The 25209-nt window shown below is 45.2% G+C and overlaps 1 protein-coding gene across 4 annotated transcripts in view; it reads left to right on the top strand.

The window, feature by feature from the left end:
• Positions 1–25209, top strand: part of Sh2d4b (SH2 domain containing 4B) — a 59584-nt gene that overhangs the window by 30654 nt on the left and 3721 nt on the right. For 2 of the 4 annotated variants that reach the window (XM_050140609.1, XM_050140610.1), the window contains exons 5-7: positions 8958–9174; positions 11169–11293; positions 23094–23314. In XM_050140609.1, coding sequence (XP_049996566.1) covers positions 8958–9174; positions 11169–11293; positions 23094–23314 — 563 coding nt within the window. Of the gene's footprint in view, positions 1–8957; positions 9175–11156; positions 11294–23093; positions 23315–25209 lie in introns of all 4 variants that reach the window. The other 2 variants (XM_050140611.1, XM_050140612.1) reach the window with 2 other exon arrangements.

Here is a 25209-nt window from a genome sequence, read left to right on the forward strand (position 1 = left end):
CCACCGGGCTCAGGGCTGCACACTCAAGGAGTTTACGCAACGGCCCTGGAGATGTCTCCCATTAAAGAATGAAACATTATATTTACTCAATTGGCAATAATTTCTTGACTCTACACTGTTGTTTGACTTACCCTTCTATTGCTATGAAGAAGCACCAGGACCAAGGCAACTCCTATAAAAGAAAGCATTTGATTGAGGGCTTGCTTACAGTTTCAGAGGGTTAGTCCACGACCATCACGACAGGAAGCAAACAGGTACCGGTGCTAGAGTAGTAGCTGAGAGCTCTAAATCCTTACCGGTAGGAAGCAGGAAGAAGTGGGGGCAGGGCAGAGACAGACAGAGACAGAGAGATAGGCAGATATAGAGACAGATAAACAGATACACAAAGAAAAATGAGCCAGAGAGACAGAAGGAGGCAGAGAGAGACACAGACAGACGGAAAGACAGACACAGTCAGAGGAGAAAGAGAGACAGACACACACACATGCACACACACATAGACACACATGTGCACAGAGAGAGAGAGAGACAGAGAGAGACAGAGACAGAGAGAGACACAGAGAGAGAGACAGAGAGAGAGAGAGAGAGACAGAGAGAGAGAGAGAGAAACCCTTAGAAATCGGACTTATCATATGATCCTGCTATACCTCTCCTGGTGTGTGTCTTTCCGTCATGGACTTTTGAAATCTCAAAACACACTTCCAGTAACACACCTTCTTCAACAAGACCATACCTCCTATGGTGGTTTAAAAGAAATTGGCCCCCATAGGCCCATAGGGCGTGGCACTATTAGGCCTTGTTGGAGTAGGTGTGGCTTAGTTAGCGGAGGTCACTTTGAGGTCTCAAATGCTCAAGCCATTGTCTCTTCCTATGGTTGCTACCATGATGATAACTGACCAAACCTCTGAACTGTAAGCCAGCCCCAGTGAAATGTTTTCTTTTATAAGAGCTGTCATGGTCATGGTGTCTTTTCACTGTAGCTCTAACCAATAAAACTCTAAGACATGCCCCAATCCTTCCTAAGCAGTTCTACTATGGACCAATCACTCAAACATATGAGCCCATGGAGGCATTCTCATTTAAACCACCACAGCTGTGTTCTGGGGACTTCAGATATTGATACTTACAGGCCTTATGTTAGAGGGGCTTCCAGTCAGCACAGAGAGATACATGAACTTGAGGGAGAAATGTGGCAGGTACTGTTGGAGCAGAGGATTGGCTGTCCTGGTGGGCTCCGAGGGAGTGTATGAAGTGAACCCTGGTGGTGCCTTAGGAATAATTGTAGCAAAAAGCACTCTGAGGATTTTTATTTTTATGTGTATGCATGCGTGTATATGTGTCTGTGTTTATATATGTGCATGTGGGTACCTCTGGAGGTCAAAAAGGATGTCAGATCCCCTGAAGATGGCATTATTGGTGGTTGTGAATCTCCTGACATGGGTGCTGGGAACCAAGCTATGGTCCCATTCAAGAGCAGCAAGCATTCTTAACCATAGAGTTGTCTCTCCATCTCCAAAGAGAGCCCTTTAGGTGGAGGCCAGCATGTGTGAAGGCACAGTGACCATGGGGCACTGTAAGCTAAGACACTCTGGAAACTCTGGGGAGTATCTGATGCAAGAAGACGAGTGGGAAAAACAAAGAGGAGCCAGGTTTAAAGGGTAACATTTTAACAGTGCCCAGGAGTTGCTGAGCCCAGGTATACTGCCATGTGGGCACAATACAACTCTTAAGATGTCTTTCCTTACAGAGCCTAGACACCAAGAAGTAACACACAAGGTGTGGTCACATAGGAGGCATCAGGGTCAGTGAGGAATTGGGGTGAGGGTAAGGCTCAGGTAGGAATATTTATTTGTTGATGTGAACAGTTCCAATGAGTTGTTGAATGTGGGCACTGACTCCATGTTGTCTGGCCTCTAAGGTAACTAGGACAGGTGGATGCTGGTCCAGGTGTCATGACCTGGTGTAAAAGCTTCTCACTGGAGGAAGTGGCTTCTGTTTGGATGGTTTGCTTATGAAAGGTAAACCCTTTACTACGCTAGTAGCTGGCTGGCCTTGGGAGGGAGGGACAGCCCTCCAGCATCAACAAGTGCTTACAGGTCAAAGCATCAGTAAAAACAAAGTAGTACGCATGCTTGACCAGTGCTGGTGAGTAGGACCCTTGCAGACTTGCGTGTGAATCTGTTAGGTCAGGGAGAGGATGAACAGGGATGGCATGGGGTGTGGGTGTTTTCAGTCTGCATTACATGTTGTACTGCAATGAAAGCCCATGGTAGGATGGAGAGGTGAGAGCCCTCTGGCTAGGCAACCCTCTGCTTCTCAGTATTCCTTGACCATATGAATATATGCCAGTTTCATTAAATGGACCTTTTTGGAAAATTAATTTGCATATCACAAAATTCATCATTTTAGAATTTACAATTGGGCATTTTTTGGTACACTCACAAAACTGTGCAGTTCTCCCACTATCTAAGCATATAAAATCTTATCACCTCAGAAATAAAATGTAACCATAGAGTGTACATGCATGTGTGTGTGTGTGTGTGTGTGTGTGTGTGTGTGTGTGTACACGTAGAAGGTGAATGTTAATGTCTGATGGTGGGTGTTTTCCTCTATTCTTCTTGCTTCTCTTTTGAGACAAGGTCTCCATGAACCTGGAGCTCACTGATTGGCTAGTCTGACTGGCCAGTGAACTCTTCGATCTTGTTGGTCTGTAGCCCCCAGGCATGACAGGTGCATGCCACCATGCCTAGATTTTACATAGACACCAGGAATCCAAGCTGGTGTCCTCATGTTTCCACAGCAGGCATGTGACAATTCAGGCTCTCTGGTTGCAGGCTCTCATTTCATATTTTCTTAAAGAACTGAATGTAGAGCATGCCATTCAAATCTAGCAATCCCTTCCGCACTCAATTAACTTAATCTGAAAGATATAGTGGGCCATTAATCTCTTAGGAGCAGCAGTTTTGATAAAACAGTCAAATTAAATTCTCCAACTGAGAAAAAAGGGAAGGGTGGCTCTCGGTATCACTTGAGCGGAGCGTTAGTTACTCAGCTCATATCTTAGAGGTCTGGCTTCTGAAACCCTCTGGATAGGTCAGCCAGGGCAGTGTGTATAATGATTTTCAACTGTGAGCTTGTAGGGTTGTGGAGTTGGAGACTATTTAGTTGGTCAGAGACTTTGAGAGGATCCAGCAAATAAAATTATTCATAGAACCCAGACATTATTGCTTCTGTGAGGTTAAAATGTAATGAGGTCTGGCCACCTTGAGTAGGAGTTGTGGTCACTCTGGGGCCTCTGACTGTGTGCTTTGGGTTACGGCCCCAAATCAACCTCCTACATGCCATTGCCTCACTCCTTGCCTGCTTGCCGAGAGAGCTGCCTGAGGAAAGTGTTCATAAAGCCTGGCACAGGGGCCCAGTGATGTTGCTTCCGTTTCCTTCCCTTTTACAAAGAAGTGGGTCTGGGTCCTCGGTTGAACGTTGGTGACGCTACAGTGTGAGAGGCTTGGGGCAAGCTGAACCAAGAGGAGCTGGTGAGAACACTGCTAGACTGGATGGAGGTGTGCTGGAGCAGAGAAGACTGTGGACTAGAATTTAAGGGGGAGAAGAAAAAAAAGGCAACTTGATATCCTCTGCATGGAGTGTCTAAGTGTGATGGTTGATTTCTGTAGGGAAGCTTGATTGGATTAACAAACCTGTGAGGTTCACCACCATCCTGATCTGTGAGGTGTTTTCGGAGAAGATTAACTGAGGGGAAGTTGGAGGCTTTTCTATCGCCTGCCAATTCCCAAATAACCACTCTGAGGCTTAATAGTAATTACAAAGTGTTTGGCTGATGGCTCAGGCTTCTTACTGGCTAGTTCTACATATAAATTAACCCATTTCTAATACTCTGTGTACCGCCATGTGCCCCATTGGCCGATCCCTGGGCCTTATTTAACATTTCCATGACAAGCCATTGCTCTATCCCATAGCCTGAGAGCTTGGATCATGAAAGGATCCAAGAGTCAGCCTTGTTTTCCACAGGGTTCTCTGTTGTCAGGGGTGACCCTGTGCTAGAGGGAAGAAGGACGTTGTTGGGTAAAGGCTGAGAAAGACCCTTTCATTAGACCCACTGAACTGTGGGTGCATCTCACTTGCTTTCCCAGACTTGGATGCTTGCCTTTCAGTCTTCATAATATTTCTTGCTAAAGGCACAGATTTAGGCAGGTGTCATGGCTCCAGCAGTCTGAGTCACAGGACATCTTTGAAAATGGATACCCTTGGCCGGGCGGTGGTGGCGCACACCTTTAATCTCAGCACTCGGGAGGCAGAGGCAGGCGGATCTTTGTGAGTTTGAGGCCAGCCTCGTCTATAAAGGCTGTTCCAGGACGGGCTCCAAAGCTATAGAGAAACCCTGTCTCAAAAAAGAAAGAAAGAAAGAAAGAAAGAAAGAAAGAAAGAAAGAAAGAAAGAAAGAAAGGGATATCCTTGATATAGCCTCTCCAGAGGCAAAGGAGCTTACTCTTTCCACAGGTTCATTTTTAGTTTCCTGCTGGGAACTCCTAATTCTACCAAGAAGTCACCTTCCTCTCCACTAATCAGTCCTCTTCCTATCCCAAGAAACGGACTCTTTCCAATGGTGTGCTCAGTCCCCAGAATACACAGTCTACCCAGTAGGCATTCTGGACACATTTAATGCATAGGTCTATGCCAGGCTCTGAGCAAACCCCTGCCATTTGCTCCCTCATTGTGATCTCAAGGCAACCGCATGAAGCCCTCATTTTCTAGGCAGGAAAAAAATTATAGACAGTTAATTCTATACTTAAAACCGCAGAGAGATGCTGGGTGTGGTGGCACACACCATTAATCCTAGCACTTGGGGGCAGAGGCAGGTGAATGTCTATGAGTTTGAGGTCATCCTGGTCTACATGACCAGTTCCAGCCTGTCCAGGGCAAACTAGAAAGACCCTATCTCAAAGAGACCAAAATACATGTATACATACTTCATACGCATGGATACACACACACACACACACACACACACAAAAGTCACTCAACCAACCAACCAACCAATCAATCAATAACGTAATTTCAAAAAGGACTGGACCCTGGCCATCAGGTCTCTTCCTTCTTCCCACTCTCAGCATGAAAACTGACCCAGGGAGCTTATGATTGACTCAGTGGGTACAGGCAATTGCTGTCAAGGCTGAAGATCTGAGTTCAAGTCCTGGGATCCATAAGGAAAAAAAGAGAGAACTTAACTCCCACAAGTCCTCCGACTTCTACACTCCCCCACCCCATAAATAAAGCAATGGTAATATTACTGCTACTAATCCAACATAATTGTACAGATTCTGCCTTTTTATTTCTCTAAATTTATATGCTGTTGCTTCAGCCATTCTCCTTGCTCAGTGCCTTCCTGTTTTTCTGCATCTTCTAAAGCAATCTCTTTAGCGTGCAGACAGAACTCTGCCCTCTAGTGGCTTCCAGTTATCTTTCAAGACATTATTAGAGCACATAAGCCAGGAGTTACTGGCCATCAAGTTGTCTTTTCTGGTACTTCTGCCTTGCAGGGATGCTGCACGCCCGCTCCCTCTGGCCTCTGAGCCCACTCTATTAAAATTCTTCTTCCATTGGCCACTGTTGGTTGAATCCCTTGAATCCACCAGGCATCAGCTTAGACCTCTCCCTGCTTCCAGAGACTATCCATGTCTGGGGTCACTGGTGGCCAATGGGCACCCCACCACAGCTCTACTGTTTAGTGCTACATTGTGCCCACTGGGCTGTAAGCTCTCTGAGAGCCAAACATTACAGCTGGGTCTCCTGAAGTTGTACGGTGTGTGACTTGCATAGTATGAAGCGCTAGCCCTGTGCAACACTTAGAACCGGCACAAGTAGATAACTAAATACCACTTGTCTGACTATGCCATTCATTCATTCAGGGTTTTGAAGCAGGGTCTCGCTATAAAGCTAGGTGTCCTGAAGCTTGTAATCCTCTGAGCTCAGTCTTCAGGGTCCTAGAAGTATAGAAGGGTATCGCCACACCTGGCCAGCACGTTATTTGAAGTGGTGAAACTCCTTTAGTTCTTAACTCTTTGCAATTCTGGATCTGTGTGACTACTTGCACATAGTCTACCAAGAGGAAAAAGAGATATTTCTGTATTTCTTCAGTATTAGAGAACTGAGTGGGAGCCCTGAAGGTCATCGGGGATATGATTCTGGAATAGCCTGGCAGGGTGGCAGTCCTCAGACTAAGGGTGGCACTGACTATTGTCCAGGGAAAAAGAATTAAAGAATAATAGTGTTGCATACGAGACAGGGATTCAGAAGCAAAACCTATGTCTGTCTGTCTGACTGTCTGTCTTTCTCTAGTTCCTGCTCTTAGGGACTGTAAACTCTGTGAAGTTACTTGTCTGTGTATTAATGACCCTGAAGTCAGTCCTGGGCTTCCTGACCCTGTCGGATCCTCTGCCCACAGTGAAAACAGAATTCACAGAATTCTTGCTCCCTGAGGCCTACAGAGGAGTCTCTGGGTCACTGAAACCCACAGTTGTTTCCTGGAATGAGCTCCCCTCTCCGTTTCTCTAGAAAGGATTTGATCTCTCCACACCGTCTTGTTCATTTTCTCTCAGTGTAATTCACAAGACTTGGCAGTTCACAAAGGGACCAGGTTTATTCTCTGCCTGAGAGCAAGAGGAAACAGAGAGGGATCAAAGCAGGATGATCTGATTTAGTCATTTGTTTCCCCAAAACTCATCCTTTGATGAGAAAATTAATCAAGACTTACAAAGGTGACTGCAGTTTCTCTTAAAGGTCCCACATCTCAGCTTGAGTCTTGGTGGGAACACACCCCTCCACAGCACAGTTCCAGTAGAAACAGACCCCTCCACAGCACAGCTCGGGTGGGAACAGATCCCTCCACAGCACAGTTCCAGTAGAAACAGACCCCTCCACAGCACAGTTCCGGTAGAAACAGACCCCTCCACAGCACAGTTCCGGTAGAAACAGATCCCTCCACAGCACAGTTCCGGTGGGAACAGACCCCTCCATAGCACAGTTCCGGTGGGAACAGACCCCTCCACAGCAAAGTTGCAGGCTTATTCTCCTTTGACAGCCCTGGTTCCTGTACATTATGGACTTTGTAGATCCGGAACTCTCACAGTAATTTATTTATTGCTGCTGCTGATCCTTTCTTTTTCTCCTCCTCTTTCTTCTTCCCCCTTCTTTTCTTCTTCTAAGGGCACTCGTGACCTTTTTCATTAAGATTGGTGATATTTATCTATCCTTTCTCCACCTTGGTCAGAGTGATTGAAAGGAAGGTCTGCTTCCATGTCTTCTCTTTATCCAGCCCATAGTCAAATGCAGAGCCAAATCATGAAAAGCTTTTTAAATTCATTAAATATTCTGTATGTACATGTGAGGGCATACATGACTGTGTGTGTGTTTGTGCCCATGTAGGCCATGAGGTCCACCACCCTGTTGCTGTAGCTGAATTTGCTGTCATAACACGAAATGAGCTTTAAAGGTTGTCACTGAGAGCAAGGCCAGCCCCAGCATCAAAGTGGAAAAGTGGGCATCACTGTTAAAGTCACAGAAGACAACCTGGTCCTCACTGTAGCCCAGGATACCCTTTTGTGAGTCTTGCAGAGATGATGTCCTGGGTAGTCCCATAAAGCCACAGCATCCCAGAAAGGTCATCTAGTCTTCTGGGTGGCAGTGATAGCATAGACTGTTTGTCCACAATGACAAAAATGTCATGGATGGCTTTGGCCAAGGTGGCTAAGCAGTTGGTGGCAGGAAGCTTTGCTGACAATCTTGAGAAAATTGTCATGCTTCTCATGGTTCACATAACACAATCATGGGGGCATCAGCAGAAGGGGAGGAGATGATGACCGTTTTGGCTCCATCCTTCAATTGGTCCCTATCCTTCTCCATGGTGGTGAAGATTCCAGTACACTTTACAAACTACTTAGCACCAGCAGCACCACATTTGATGTTGGCGGGATTCCACTCTTGGAAGAAGGCGATGGATGGACTTCCCGTTGATGTCAAGTTTCCCATTATTAGCCTTGCCTGTGCCATTGAACTTGCCATGGTCATATTAGAATATATAGACCATGCAGTTAAGGTCAATGAAGGGGTCATTAATGGCAAAAATATTCATTTGCCAGACATAAAGGCAGCCTTGGTAACCAGGAGCCCAGTACAGCCATATCTGTTCACTCTGATCTTCACCATCCTGTCTCGGGAGCAAGGCTGGCACTGCACAATAAGATGAGGCTGTCTTGGAAACAGAGAGAGTAATGCTTCATTTTCCTAACCCCAGATGTATTTATGAGTTTTAGGAGACACACACACACACACACTTTCACACATACACACACAGACATGAAAGCACACAGACACAGACACAGAGACACACATACAGATGGACATGCACATACACACAAATACACAAAATAAAACACAAATACATACATACATACATATATACACAGATGTGCACAGACACAAACAGAGAGACATGCAACACACATATACAGATACATAAACACATGAACATACACATAAACACATGCAAAGATACACAGAAACACACACAGTCATACACACACACATATACACATAGACACAAGTACACACAGGCACAGTAGCTTTCTCAAGCCTACTTGGCTATGTTAAAGCCCCATTGAGGGACGTGGAAAGCAGAATGTTAGAGAGAGAATAGTGCCTTTGAGTTTTATAGCCCATGGAGTGTCAGTTATAAAAAGACCCTTGTACCCCCACAATCTTGGGGCTGGTCATGCTTTGCCATTCCTACAGAAGCCAAGCCTCCTGTAGTCTATGGTGTTGTGAGTGGTCAGCTCCCAGGAAATGGTGGAATTCCAAGTAAGTTGTGTACAGCGCTGTCTGTGTTTTCCCAGTGTACAGCTTGGGCTGTGGATCAAGGCCAGCCATACTGTTCTCTTTTCCAGTGCGCAGATCCAAGGCGGCTGATGAAGAGAGGAGTCGTCGTGCCCAGCGAGCTCGGGATGAGTACCGGCGCCACTCACTCCGAGCCATCCAGAAGGGCACAGTCGCGGGCCTAAGCACCATGTTCCAAGAACTTGGCCAGAACCATGAGCAGGAGGCAAGACTCTGCCATCAACTTCCATGCACCAGTCAATCAACACCCCTTACAGGAGCTGACAGGTGTGTTAGGATGGGCCATGGACCCATGATGCAAGCTCCATGCGTTCTGGTCCATTCTCTGTTTCTTATTTGTTGATCATTTGCCCTCCCTGGGCCTTAGCGTTCCAATCTATGTAATGGGGCGGAACACAGAAATAGGGTGGGACCTTTCCAACAACTTTGCTGTTCTGGGGTTAGCCTTTCAGTGGTTAAGGACTCCTGTAATCTTTGATAATCTGAAGAAAAGTATACATCCTATTCCCCTCATAATCTGCATATGCAAGTACCTCAACTGTTTTCAGTTTTAGATTCCTTGGTCTTGGCCAAAACCTTGCACCAAAAAATCTAAGATGGGATAAATGTAGCCCAGTAGCTGGAAAGCAGGGCTACAGCCTTTTCTAATTCTGAATGGAGCTGGTTTGCTCCTTCAGCAGGTTTGCAGATTACTGTGGACGCACTGAGAGGCCCTTGTGCACATTTGTGTCCATAGACGGGTTGTTTGCCAAGGACACTTAAGCGACAACCTATGATTGGCAAGTCAAAGACACAAGGTTACCTGAAGCCTCTGCATGTTCTGGCTGTCAGTCTGGACTGACCCTGAGATCGGCTCTTATCTCAAGGCCCCTCAGCAATCCTTGCAGCACAGTTTTCTTCCCTGGGGAGGGGAGCTATGGGATTGAGCAACTGTGGCTCCCTCATCTCCGGGGATTGTTCAAGAGTCAGTTTACCCCCAGGTAGTGTGGTTTATCCAATGTTGTACTGATCTGAGTTTGGGGTTGTTCATGACCCCCCACTCCTCTTCCCTAGAGTCTAGCAAGAGCTGCCTCTGGCTTCACAACTCCCCTCCTCCTTCCTCCCTTCCCCCTTATTTCCTCATGATGTACTAGAAGGCCTGAGAAGGGATAGTGTTCATAGAGAACTGATTCCTTCCTGGTGTACCATCTCCTCACAGCACCTTCGTAGACATTTATTGTTGTTCGCTTCTTACCTTACCCTACCCTAAGCCCTGGGCTTCTTTGAGTTCTTGCCAACATTAAAAAACAAAACAAAAAGCAAACAAATATACACCACCTTATTTCTCCTTTTTTTTTTTTTTTTTTTTTTTAAAGAAATGCTGCCTGTGTTCTGCTGTGTGGATTTGCTATTGGTTAACAGAGACTTTGTCAGTGGGCATTGCTATTTCAAATCTTCTGCAGTCACCAGCCAGACCCTGCGTGTATAATCTTGTGGAAGTTAATTTTATATTGGGAAACTATAATCTGCCAAGATATCCTCCCAAGTAGGGTCATTGTTCAGAGGCTGTGTACTTTTGAAATTCACTTGGCCCTGCACAGGGCTGTGACCCATGTTTGAATCTTTCACATCCTTTAGCCTGGCCCACGGTGTCGCCAACCTTGTTTCTTGTAAAAAAAATATGTCTTGGAGTAAGTTTAAATACTCACACATGACTATGGGCCAGACTAAGCATTTCACATATGTTGAAGGGCCACGGTATTTCCTTCTCTTCTGTTGTCCAGTCCACCCTTTTGCTGTGTGATCTGTGCCCCCTTTACCTGTCTCTAGAAGCTCCCCAATTTAGGGAAAAATTATGGCAAAATCTTTTTCTCAGTTTGTCACTTATCATTTGATTTTTGGAGGTGGAATTTTCTAGGGTGCTGAAATGCTTAATATTTATGAGATAAAGCTCCTATGTGTTTTCCAAAGTTGGGAGAATAGTCAGAACTACCTCCCCTTCTATGCCCTTAAACTTATTATTTATTTACTGTGCATCCATACATGTATACATAAACATAATAGATCATGCATGTGGAGGTCAGAGAACAACCTGTGAGAGTTAATTCTCTGCACGTCGGTCCCTGGGATCAAACTCACGGTGTGACTTGGTAGCAAGTGTCCCCACCTGCCAAGCCATCTCTTCCCACTCAACTCCTTCCCTTTCTTTTCCCTCTCCCTGTTCTTTATTCTCTTCCACTCCTCTGATTCGTTCCCTCCCTTACTCTCTTTCTTCCCATCAGGACCTGGGAGCGTCCTCTGCGTCCACTCTCCAGAGAAGTCATCGTGCGCTGGTTCAAGGAGGAACAGCTGCCTCGCAGAGCTGGCTTTGAGAGGAACACCAAGTCCATCGCTCCCTGGTTTCATGGTATTACACTTTCTAGGCACCATGGAGGGTGATGTTCGCATGTCCAACTCTTTCTCAGATGGAAGGAGTCTTGGATGGCTGTAATGAGGGATGTGGAGGACTTTGGGGTCCATGCTGCCTCAATTATGTCCCAACACTTTTTACAAGAGTCCTAGAGTCCAGGATCACTGGGATTCTAGAAATGCATCCCCACTGCCTTCTGGGAAGTTGTGAACTTGAGTCCCATCCACTGCTGGCATCTCTTAGTCTCCTTGGCTGTCAAGTCACCCACAAGGTTCTGTCCTTGTACTCATAAGACAGTGAGCTGCCGGGGTCCCAGGCCACTGGTGAGCAGGGTCAACATCTTGGTTGTACTTGATTCTGCAACTCTGTTCTTAGCCATAGCCACAGCAGGCTGCTGGCTCTGAAAAGAATCCTTTTTGGTTAGATTATAGATTGATGAATGAAGAGTTCAGCATCACTCAGATGCATTAGACCAGGAGGCTCTTTAGAAATCTTCCAGTTCCTTCATTACAGAGGAGGAACGGAGGCTCGAAGACAGGAGGGAGTTTGCAAAAGATATTAGGTGATGTGTGCAGTTAGCCCCAAGAATGAATCCCATGGACCATAGCTTCAATCTAGTGATCTGAATACACAGTGGCTTCAAGTAGCGCAACACACAGAACCGTGGCTTCACAAGAGACTTGCTAAAGAGAAGCTGGGGTTTGGTGTCTGTGCTGGTTGTTCAGAGGAGCTCTTGGCAGCCAGTGGAGAAGGTAAGTTGAAGTGATCAAATTCATCTCTTTTTGGAAAGGTCTTAGTGCTTTTTAATTTTTATTTTTATGTACAAAGACTGGCATGGTTTCTTTCACTGGGTAGACTCTCTTGAACAATCATTTAAAGAATGGTCAGTTTGTTCAACCTAATGAAGCCCATGCCATTTGCATATTGATGGAGACACTGCCGGTACATGCTCCACAGTGACTCCCATAGAGCTACTGGCCACCCATGCTGCCTTCAGACTTCTAGCTGGGGAAAAGGGAATTTAGTTTTACTTTCTATTTCAATGGAGAAAAGAGTAAGCTCTTTGTTGTCACAGAAGAAATAGAACCTAGATTTGTGTAATTGACTTCATGTTCTGCTGACAGTTTCCACCATAAAGCATGTAGGGACATTGTTAACACACGGAACAGAACTATTTAGTGACCAAGTTTTCATTCTGTGACAGAATGAAAGAAATGGCTCATATATGGAGCATGGCCAACTGCCTTAGAAGGGCTATAGTTATATTCTAGCATTATGTTCCTTTTCACTTTTAGTGTTAAAATGCCCCATCTTTTATGAATGGATGGTGATAGCTAACCGTGGTTACTTTAATATATTGCACTTTTGGGGAAAACCAGAGCATCAGCAGCCCAATTTTGGCTCCTAAGACACGTGTGTGTATGTGTGTGTAACTTTGTTCATCCCTAAAATGTTGAAGTCTAGAATAACTGGAAGGTCCCAACTTCCTTCCCAACATGGAGATTTCCTGAAAGGCAGGTGGATTTCTGTACCATTTTCTAAAAAGAGAAAGGGAGGGAGGGAGGGAGGGAAGGAGAGAGAGAGAGAGAGAGAGAGAGAGAGAGAGGGAGGGAGGGAGGGAGGGAGGGAGAGAGAGAGAGAGAGAGAGAGAGAGAGAGAGAGAGAATCAATCCACTTGTAGCCTGTACCAATCTGTTAACCCCCCTGGCAGGGACTCTGCTCAAGCCTTTGGTGGCTGGGTATCTTAGTGGGGGAAGGTCTTCATGTAGGTCTCATCTTCGGGGAGCACTGAGTCTACTTAGATAAGCTCTTGTCATAGATGATGAGCTCTTGTCATAGGTGGAAGAGAATGATGGGCAGCATCCGTTTCTTAGAGTCTAGGCTTAGGACCAGTTATGCTCTTGGTTCTGCTTCATACTGCCAGCCACACTTTGTCACCATCTTCTTCTTCCTCTTCTTCCTCCTTCTTTTCCTCCTTCTTTCTTGTAGAAGACTTCAACATCATATATCAAATGATATAGACATAGTAAGTTAGGAAGAATTTGAGGCAACAGTGAAATATATTACAACCGAGGCATAATTATTCTCTTTCCCTGAGCGAGGCATTTCAGCAGGATTTTGATGCAGGTTGGGAATGATGATTTTGATTTATAGTTCGCCTGTTTTCTCAGACATTTAGATGTATTGTAGTGAAATCCAAACAGCAGGATACACAGGGCTCTCGAGATACAGGGCCCTTCTCTGATCTTGGCTGTATCATTAAACTCTGGGAAATTGACATTATAAATGCGCTTCACGGGGTACCTATGCAAATCAAACCAACAAAGATGCCTAGTCCCCCCAAAGGAGCTACATGTGAGTGCCAGTACTAGTGTGTCTTGGAGTATAGGATCAACTATAAGAAGGGATTCCACCTCTCCAAGGAAATGCAGTGTAGAGAAATGAGCCCAGAGCACAGATGGGAGGACAAGTGGAATGGAGATTGTCATCCCCCCTGGGACCAACCAGGGAGGTTAATCCATCCTCTGTGAAAAAGAGTAGCAGAAAAGCAATCCCCTTTCCTTTGCTCATTGCCGCATCCCAAGAATTATGAGAGGCTTGAAGTTTTTTTCCTGAGAAGTGCCAGCACATAAGCTTGGCTCTGGGAAAAAGCTATTTTTGGACTTCAGTGTGCGCCTGACATTATTGAGTGTTCTCTGTCTGAACATCGACTCATTTGGAACACATTCCTCTTCCTTAGCTTTACTTCTAGAAAAGGCTTAAAATATGTTCCGTGGTTTGTTGTCTTGGCAATGATGCATAGCAGCCTTGCTATGGCCCCTGTGGCTTGGCGCAGCAAAGGGCAATGTGGCTGATGATGAGTTGAGTGTGGCATTGGTAAGTGAGTCCTGTTGAGTTCTGCTCAGATGCTGGGCGTGTGTCCCAAGTGTGGACTCACCCTAATTTTAGCAGGGATAATTTCGCTCCGGTAATACGTTACTGGCATGGAGGTTATTCTTACAAGCACAAAGTAGGGAGCTGGCATTCCCCATCTTTGTAGACAGTGCAGTCTCCAAAGAGCCTAGAAGTTAGGATGGCTTTCCTTTGCCCACTCTTCTGCTGCTCCACTTCCGTGTAGTCCCTCCTGTTTTACTTACACTGTGTAGTTTGATATACACCATGTCACACCACTGTCAATGGTTTCTGAACTGGTCGTGGACGTCCCTTTACAGGTCACCACCAAGAGACCCAGAAAGCTGGAGAAACTGACCCAACCATTCTTCAACAGTAAACCCAAGATTTTATTTATTCTTTTCTGAATATTTTGTTCCTCCTTGAATTCTCTGCTATCCAGGTATGGGTATTGGGATTAAAGAAATTGTCCTCTTTGGATTTATAAACCCTTACCAAGATTGGCTTTTGGTACAACCTGCCTTTCACTCTACCTGATCTATGACCTTGCAGAACTTAGCAGGGTTTGATCAGCTCTGTGGGAATGCCCAATGCCCAGTTTGTGCTGAGAGCAGACGGAGAGAGTAAGCCCTTGAGGTGCTTGCCTTTAGTTTCCAAGATTGGTGGGAAAGAAGAACCTGGGGTGAGGCTTTGGGGGGGGATATTTCTGCTCCCGGATAAAGCCAGGATGGCTTGCTGAGGTCTATGAGCTCTGAATGAGAAGAAATAAAAAGGAGAGGAGCCATGATTGGTCCCGGGTTTTGGCACCGGACGAATCAAAAGAGGAATTACAAAGGAAGGGCATGATTGCTCTTAGGTCTGGTGCAGGAGAAAGTTGAACAAACAAAAAACCCACCACAAATCATCATTTTGAAGTCATTTCTGAAAGCCATCGGTGTAACACCGGTCATTTAGAGAGCTGGCATGCCTGTCAAAGAGCTTCCCTCTCTTGAGCAGAATCTGAAAAAGAAAAATCTTCTACCAGTTCTTACCCCAAATGCAAAACTTTTAAAGGTGGAAAGAGCGGGTCGCGTGACCTGTTTTTTTTTTTTTTTTTTTTTTTTTTTTTTTTTTTTTTTTTTTTTTTTTTTTTTTTTTTTTTTTGTAGTTCTGGAGATTGAATCTGAGGCCTTGCACAGGCAAGGCAAACATTCTGCCACTGAGCTGTGCTCTCAGCTTCTTCTAGCATTTTTGTTTGAGGTGTTCCCACTAAGAAAGAAAGGACTTGTTTTTATTCTTTCCCTGAAAGTCTGCATCGGTTAGATAGCCCCAAAAGGGATTACAAAGAACAATATTATTTCTGCTTAAGCAAAGCAGATTGGACTGGCGTCCCTCAGGCTTTGACTTTCCTTCTAGCTGTCTATAATTCTAGTGCCGGCTCTGCTCCTAAGCCCTGCCTAGGATATGGGACCCGAAAGGCAAAGAGGCATTATTTAGCTCAGTGACTTCCAAGGTCGATGGGCATGTGACCCCTTGTTCTCAAGCATGTCCTGGACTTGCTTGACTGTATCTGTAGGACTGTATCTGGGCGCATGCGTGGGAGTATGATGACTTTTATGTTTCAAAAGCTTTCTGAATATCAGATATACATTGGCTAGCCAATACTTCATTTATTCCTCATATGGCTGTAAGAGTATGTAATAATACTAACCACTTGGTACCTGGAGCTCACAGTATGCCATTCTTTAGGTAGGAAAAGTGGTGGGAACAGGGGAAGAATTGGAAAAGGGGGAGCTGGGGAATGATTTGATCAACCCACATCAACAGACAATAAATTAAGATATATCAGGCTTATAACAGCAAGCAGTTATAAAGGTCAGAAACACAGGGCTCTGGCCAGGTTATAAGAAGAGTGGCAGAGGCTGCACAGTACAGAGCTGGGGTCCTGGCCTCGACTGTGTCAGTGTTCATCAGGGAAAGAGCCGGGAAAGGGGGAGGTTTGGTGCACAGCCCTCAGGAGGGAGCTGTGTAGAACTCAGAGAACTAGCGAGGCTGGCTCCCACCCCAGGCACCCTGCCTTGCCTTGTGATCTCATGTGCAGGTACAAATTTGACTTCTGTTCTTCTGCCACGTTGTTTCCCAGCAAAGGACTTTCACTAGAAGTGCAGATGATAAAACTGTAGACTTTTAGTCTCTTAAACTTTGTGTCAAATTACTCTGTCTGAAAGCAAATAAATAACCAACTACTTGGTTACTCATGTTACCCCTAAGTAGTAAGCAAAAGGGCTCACCCTCCCCTGAATCCTCAGGAGACTTATGTTCAGTTGCAGGTGATACACAGCAACATAACCCTCCACTCCCCCCCCCAAAAAAAAATCAGCTCACATGACTGCAAAGCCCATACACAGTTTCAGCCTGAACCTGATCTAAGGGATATGTATGCTTCAACCACTGGCCCCGCTCTACCACTGAGCCCCATTACTCACAATTGCTTTCATTCCGAAGCAGCCATTGTTTAAGGCGCCAGGCCTATGTTCTCTGAAGTTTAAAGGCAGCAGCAGAGAGGGCGGGCTTTCATTCAGCATCCCCAGTATTGTTCCCAGATGACTACTTCATGGCCTCCGGTTTAGTTATATGATCACACCTAAACCAATCACTGTGGCCTGGTAAACAGACTGGCTGATTGGACTGTCTTAGGACTGTCCAGGGCAGGTGTAGACATAATCTCCACTGTTGAAATTGCATAGAGAGAAAGTAAAGGAAGGTCCCAGTTCCTTTGCCAGCAGACGGGAGGCAGGACCGAGCAGGCGAGGCTGGTCTCTGGAGAGAAAAACTGCCTGCTCTCTGCTGTTCAGAGCCGTTAGGTGGGTTACAAGGCTAACAGGACACACGGAATCACGCCTTTCACGGATCTAGCCAGTTGACGTAAATGCTACACAGAATACGTAGCCAGCCTCAGAAATCATTTGGCTAAGTGGTGGCTGTCACTCTTTGTCATGTTCAAGCATTTGGATGTGCATTGTCTCCAAGATCCGTGTGATAAAGGCCGTGAACTGGGTCACCACCCGGTGCTTAGGAGGTGGATGAACCTACAGAGGCTATTGGGAGTATGACTTTAAACGGGATGATGGGTGGGGCCCATCACTCATCTTTGGATTCCTCCCTGGGAGATGAGCATGTTCCTCCACCCCATGCCGTTTTTTTTATTGCCGATTATCCTACTTTATTACCTCTCTACTAGATAAATCAAAATACTGTTTTGAATAGTCACATGCGGTATTTATTGTTTCTTATATTCTCTTGTATTAACCATTTTAACATCACCATTATTAAATTGTGTTGACAAACCATCACACATTCAGAGTACATGTCTACCTTTGGAATTGCACTCAAGAGGCTGACATGAGGATTATGAGTTCAAATGTATGTATGTATGCCTGAACAATTGCAGATGCACAAGCCAGGCTGAAGAACAAACAACAAAATCTCAAGGGAATTTGTGAAAATACGAAGGAATGAAATCAGGAACAACTTGAAAGTTCATGAGGAAAACGCCCTAGGAATTTAAATGATGATGCAACCCTGTGCCATTCTTTTTTTTTTTTTTTTAACCCTGTGCCATTCTTGAGGCTGTGCCCCCTTGCTCCTCCTCCGGAGGCCTAAAGTTGGTCTGCTCAACCATAAGCAAACCTTGTCCTTTTCTATGTTGACCACCTAAGGTGCTTTTTGCAGAGACAGAACACTAACCTGCACAGTGGCCTCGGTGATTAGAACCTGGCACATCAGCTGTAAGCAGTCACGGACGATATTCCCTCTTGAGCATAAATATAACTAAAGCCAGAAAGGCTGTCCGCTGAAACCCTTGTCTCAGCAGTTAGCCATGGTTCAGTTTCACTGGGAGGTTAAGAAAAAAAAAATGAAGGCATTTGAACACATTGATCACAATCTCTGTGGCTTTCAGATGCTTTGAGGAAACCGTTGAGAATGAAGAGCTTAATAACTCCAGCCTCCTTAATGATATTGTCTGCAAAGTGTGGCAATAAGAAAGGGAAGTCACAAAAATGAATGAGAAATAGCTAAGCAGTAATAGGGGAGTTGTCAGCCGGTGAGGCGAAGCCGCAGCGAAAGCTTTAAGAAATATGCACATTAGATAAATGGAGACTCATAAAAGGGGAACCAGGGCAGCCGGCCTGCCTGCGCGTCTTTCTTTCTCAGAGTGAAGCTCTGACGGAAATAAAAAGAGCTCATTTGGTTACTTGGGTGGCTTCAGTTCCCAGCTAATGATTTCCTAGGATGGAATTGGGGTTGAGGAAGAGATGGAGACCTGAGCTGGGTTTGAGGCTGTGTTACCTGGCAGATTTATGGGTATATCCGAGCATGGCAAGTTTTGGGTCTAAGACGTGCCCTCCTTTTGATGAGCAAATATTTTGATAGTGGACAATTTACACATGGTGTTTGATAGCATCCAGGTGGGATTTGGGGCAAGAGTTAGTGGAGTCAGGATGTGTTCACTTAAGGTCTGTACTGAGATGCAGCAATGGGGGAAGCTGGATGCTGCTGGCCCCCTTCACTGGCTTGCTAGCTGCAAATACCAGCCTTGGGAGAGTAAGGCCTTGCTGGTGGAAAGGCGGAGTTAGCTTGGCTTGTTTTCTAACTCAGCACACACCCCTGCTCTTGCAAAGTCATTCTGCAGCAGTCAGTAACCCTGGGCAAAGCGGCGACTCCAAGGAAGGGCTTGTTGCTTGGTAGTGTCCCTATCATTTTCCAGCGATGCCCAATAAAGGGTGCTGTAGCTGTTGGGCTCTGCACACCTGCAGGGAGATTCAGGTGAACCCCTTCTCTGTCATTCTCATTAAGGGTCCATGTAGATACAGAGGCTGCTTGCTTTAGTTTATTGCTGGAGCCGTGACATTCAAAGTGTATAAAGGAGAACAGGATCAGCTGGGTTTGTGTTGCACTTGGTGGCAACAGCATTCCACTTCCCGCTGTGGTCACAGCCTTCACGAGCCCCTGATATTTTTTCACTTAATATGTCCTGTGTGACCGCCATGTTTGTGGGTTCTGTATCCATGGATTCAACCAACTGAGAATGGAAATGTAGTTATTCTACAAAGGTTTCATCTATATAAAACATGCACAGACTTATTGTTGCCTAATATGTCATTGTATCAGATAGTATGAGCCACCTAGAGATGACTTAAAGCACCCATTGCAGAGGGATTTCACAGGTACGTGCACATACAGAGCCATGTTATATAAAGGATGTGGATCTTGGAATCCCCTTCCTCGAATACACGGGCGTTACTGAACCTAATCTCCCGGTCACTGGTAGTGAGTCTGTCTGTGTTGGAAAGACTTCAAAGATGGGTACAGTTTCTTATTTGTAGATTCTCATAGCTGTCTCCTCTCCACATTGCACCCTCAGGGCATTGTGTCTTCAAGGGTGGTTAGTCTTCCTATCAGTCTGTGCCTAGAGACCTGGGCCTGGCTCACATAGAACTCAGCCAGCTGAGAGGCCTCTATGTACTTCCTGGTTGTGCCTTCTTGGGGTAGGAACTGGTCATGCTATGCTAATCCACACCTTGCTCAACAGTCTTCCAGTTTTTTGCATGGGAGGCTCTGGGTTATACCTGAAAAGAAGAGACTGACAAACAGACTGTTCCTCTGTCCCACCTCTGCCACTCACTAGCTGTGAGACCTAAATGCACGGTTTCAACAGTAGTTTATACTAAAATTATCATATTTTTGCAAATCTAAGATCTATGAGAGCAACAACTTTCTGGCTTTTTTCTTCTTTCCTCATGTCTAGGAATGTGTCTGGAACCTGGGCCATCAGTAAGTAGCCCAGAATAAATGACTAGCTGGAATTGTAATCCCACAACTGGTTCCATGTTCTAAAGGGTAAAGTTATAAACTTGTGACTTATGCCATCAAATCCAGTGTATGTGGTGCTAGGGATGGAGCCCACTGGTTTCTTTCTCTCTCTGTGTATGTATGTATGTATGTATGTATGTATGTATGTATGTATGTATGTATATATGTATGTATGTTTATATGTATGTATGTGTGATGTGTGTATGGGTGCCCAGGGAAGAGGGCATTGGGTCCCTCTGGAACTGGAGTTTAAGGCAATTGTGGGCCACTGGGAAACCGTCTCTAGTCCTCTGCAGGAGCAGCAAGCACTCTTGACTACTGAGCCATCTTACTAGCCCCTAACTTGAACATTTTGATAAACAATCTCACCTTACTTTCCTGTTAACGACTACATAAACTCACATAATCTTCTTACCAGTGACACTTCTATATAAAGATGTCACATAACCCCATGGTACCCTGTAAATAGGCATACTTTTTACGTTCTAATTTAAACTAGTAATTAGCAGGCCGTGAGATGGCTCAGCAGGTTAGGAAATTTACTTGCCCCTCTGATGACAGCCTGCTCTGTGTTGGGACCTTCCTGGATAGCCCTGACGGGGATTTCTATTTGGCAACTTGTGGCTTCTTGAAGGAGCATTATCCCTTATGTAGGGTAATTCCAATTAAACTCCTTTGTGTGTGTGTGTGTGTGTGTGTGTGTGTGTAGTAAGAAATACAAAATAGGTTTTCTTATGTTTTTTTCAAACATCGTTAGTGTTAGTTAGCTCTCCACCACTTCCCTCTTTGCCCTACCCTACCATCTCTCTACCCACCTAAACTTCCCTCCCCATTATTTCACGTTATACCTTGATATCATTTGTTCTAATATACCTCTGTCCTGGTTAGTTTTTTTTTTTTTTTGCAACTTGACACTAGTTCTAGTTATCTGTGAGGAGGATTTTCAATTGAGAAAATGTTTCTATCAAATTGGCTGGTAAGCAAATTTATAGAGTAGGGTCCAACCATCCATGGTTAGGTGGTTCTTGGTGGTATAAGAAAGCAGGGTGAGCAAATCACAGGGACCGAGCCAGTGCGTAGCACCTGTCCATGCCTCCTTGTTGGCTTTCTGCCTCAGGTTCTTGCCTTGAGTTCCTGTCCTGGCTTCCCTCAGTGATGGGCTGTAGCTAAGCCAAAAGAGACATCTTCCATTTCAAGTTACAGTGTTTATCACAGAAGCAGAGACCAAAACAGGATAGCTCCTGTTTTCAGGTCTTTTTTTCCTCCTCCTCACCAATAGCCCCCTTCTAGTTTCCTGGATTCTGTTGTTGGTCCAAATTAAACACAGAAATCTAAAAATTTGATGCGAGGATCCACATTTGAGTGGGGCAAACTCAAATGTTTGACTTTTTGAGACTGTGTTGTTTCACTGAGTATAACATTTTCTAAGCATCCATTTCCCTACAAAATTCCATCATTTCATTTTCTTCACAGCAGAATAAAATTCCATTGTGTGGTAGCTACCACATTTTCATTATCCATTATAACGGATCTTTTTAAAAACCCTCTGTCGCTTCTCATCGTGCTGTAAGGTTGGTTTCTGTTTGTGTTTGACTCACCCACAGCATGTGCTCCCCCTTCCTTCCTGAGCCTTACATTTTCTGCCCAAGATCCCTCCCTTCCCCCTAAAGTATACCATGTAATCAACTCCCCCTTTTCTGAGGACGACTTTGTTGTGCTCATCTCCTTGAAACGTTGTCTTATTAAATATAGTTGTTTTGCTCTTAGTATACCAGGTATATTATTTTTAATTTCCTATGGCTTCTATTATTGCAACTGAGAAGTTACCCTAACAGTTTGGTCTTTTTTGGTAATCTGTCCTTTTTCCCTGGTTGATCACGGTGATAGTAAATGTCTTTGCGCAGCTTTGCCGTATGTCTTTGATAATTCTCAGCCACTCAGTTTTAAGTACTATCCCTATCCCCTTCCTTGTCCTCTTCTTGCCTCCTTTCTGAGATTAGAGTATACAGTTGTCACGCCTTCTCTCTCTCTCTCTTTTTTTCTTTTTCTCTTCTATTTTTTCTTTCTTTCTTTCTTTCTTTCTTTCTTTCTTTCTTTTTTTTTTTTTTAGACAGGGTTTCTCTATGTAGCTTTGGAGTCTGTCCTGGTGCTCACTCTGCAGACTAGGCTGTCCTTGAACTCCCAGAGATCCACTTGCCAAGTGCTGGGATTAAAGGTGTGCACCACCACCACCCAGCTTTTATGGAAGCATTTCTATGATGACAATGCATAGGTAATTCCAAGTAACTACATACAGGGGCAGTACCACATGGCATAGGTTGAAGCCCCTTAGGAAGTTCTGGTCCTGGTGTGAAGTGGCATTTCATTACTTGTCCCACTAAGGAACCTTGCACCCAGTGTGCACAGGCATCCAGTGGATGCTTCTTTTATGCACAGAGGCTGCACATGCCCCAGGACAGCTGTGGAGAAATTTGTAAGCATACTCAAAGCATAATGCTTGTGTATTGTTTTAGAGTGAGCTTTTTTTGAGGACAATGTTGTGTTCCAATGTCACAAGGTTGGACCCTCGTGCCTTATGGGAAAACACTATTCAGGTTTCATCTACTGTACCAGGTCATTGTGACATGATCCTCGATCATTCTGGCTAGTCATTACCTCTGATCTTTAAGGCTCTCTAGTATTTGTAATCAATAGATGCTATAATTCCAGTTCATTAGTAATTCCTTGCTTACCTAATTAATCCAAATTAGTGTGCTTTAATTTGGAGGAAAGCATGCTCCTGTCTGGTTCCTGCAGGAATGCTGTCCTCAGGCTTGTGGCTGATGGTTCTGGGTCAGTATACTTCTGCCATAGCAGGTGGAGACCAGTCAACCCTTAAGGCCCTTCTCTTCCTTTTCCATACCCCAGACAGCATGGTTGGCCTGTGAACCAAGCCAGAGAGAATGGTGTGGAAGATGACTCGGCAGTGGACTAGGAAGTACAGAACCTACAAAGGCCATTCTAACCTTTTTTCCTTTCCTCTTTTTCCTTTCTGTTTTTTTTTTTAAATTAGGAATTATTAGCCGAGAGAATGCGGAAGACCTTTTAGAGAATATGACCGAGGGAGCATTTCTGGTCCGGGTCAGTGAGAAGATCTGGGGTTACACCCTGTCCTACCGCCTACAGAGAGGCTTCAAGCACTTTCTTGTGGATGCCTCTGGGGACTTCTACAGCTTTCTGGGAGTGGACCCTAATCGCCATGCCACCCTCACGGACCTCATTGATTTCCACAAGGTATCCCTCTTGGAAGCGTTGGTAGAGCATGGGATTGGCAGAGATTTGGGCTGACGAGAGCCTGGTACAAGCGCAGCAGGTGTAGGCTCTAAGCCTAAGGCTGCAGGATCTCAGAACGATGGGACATTCAGGTGGAAGAGACCAGAGGTTGTCCGGGGCAGGCTCTGGGGTCCATGGTCTCTCCTCAGCCTCATATTTCATGCTTTGCTCCCCTGTGCATCTGTAACCTCACTCCCAAGCCTCTCTCCGTTGAGTCCCTGTTGTCAGCATGGGGGCTGCAGCTGGCTCTTTGTCCAACCCCTTTTCTTAGTCTCACCTCTCTGAAGTTTTGAAGCTAGCATCCGTGTGGCTATAACAACTTATCTCTACCATAGAATCACCACTTTTCTTGTCTGAACTTGCTTTTCCATTTGGGACACATGTGACCTTAACCAGGTCACTTACTGTTACCGAGCTTCCATGGTCGTTTGCTTTCCTTGCCATTACAACAGAGAAAAACATATTGAGAAATTTGTAAGGAAAAGAAACTCATCTTTTCAGTTTGTGACTCTGAGAAGACCAAGACGGAGGGACTGTCCCTCAAGCAGGGCTTTCTTGCTACATCATCTCTTGGTAGAATGTGAAAAAGTAAAGGAGGAAGAGAGAACAAGAGAATGGGCCAGGGCAAGGGGCCAAATATGAGAGATGGCTCCGTGGGTAGAGTGCTTGCTGTGTGACCATGAGACCTGACCTCAGATCCCCAACACCCACGCGGAAGCCAGTCATGGCAGCATACACCTGTGCTCCTGTGCTAGGTTCAGAGGGAGATGGTAGAGACCGACTGATCTAGCCATTGTAGCAAAAATGGCAAGTTCCAGGCTCACAGGACAGGCTCTGTCTCAAAAATTAAATTGGAGAGTATCCTCTGGCCTCCACACTTGCCTGTATGTACAGGCAAGACCACTCTCATATAAACATACAGACTCATGCATCTCCTTCTCTCTCTTTACCCCCCCCCCTCCACCATGCACATCCCTGTGCACAGGGCCATACTCACCTTAAAACAAGGAACCCATTCCTGACATAGTGGCTTTGATCTAGTTGTGGACAGAGCCCATTAACCTGATTGCTTCTTCTAGTTTCTATCCCTTAACACCATTCCATTGCAATTACGTCTGGAATTCATGCTTTTGGGGAGCACATTCAAAGCATAAGATCAACCATATGAATACACACAGTACTTATTTGAGCTCTTGTGGATTTGACAAGATTGTATCCACAACTGCATTCTATGACTGTCCATCGAATATGGAGATCCTGTGTCCAGGACTCTGCAATTTGTCCCATCATTGACCCACATCAGGAAAGATGCTGTCTTGCAAATGTCTCACAGATAGTGAGAAGCAGCCTTTGTGTTAATGCAGATGTTGGCAGCTGTCATCACTGTGAGAACATTCATACCTCATCAATAAGAAGGGAAGGTCTGAAGCATTCTGGGATAAGGTTATGAGAACTCCAGGTCTAACGCCTAATTGAGTTTCACAGGTGTAGAAGATGTCACAGAGATTGCTTGTACTGAAATTTTGCTGTAATAGCATCTCTTGGATTGTATATTGCTTTTAGATCTCCCCCCCCCCCCATCCACAGATGATCCCAGGCCTTGAGAGATACCGCCTCACCTGGCCTTATGAATAAAACACATAGAAAATCACCTGTTTAGCTAGGCATGTTGAGAAATACCTGCAATCCCAGCACTGTGGATGCTGAGGCAGGAGAATCACCAGTTCAAGGGAAGCTTGGGTTACATAGCTACAAACAGCAAGAATAAAACCCTCAAACAACAGTAACAACAGCAGGAGCAGTAACAACACCACACCAAAAAACAGAGGGAGGGAGGGAGGGAGGGAGGGAGGGAG

This window comes from Alexandromys fortis, unplaced genomic scaffold (assembly GCF_014885135.2).
Source record: "Alexandromys fortis isolate MF-2015 unplaced genomic scaffold, M_Fortis_MF-2015_v1.1 scaffold_46, whole genome shotgun sequence".
NCBI classification, from domain to species: domain Eukaryota; kingdom Metazoa; phylum Chordata; class Mammalia; order Rodentia; family Cricetidae; genus Alexandromys; species Alexandromys fortis.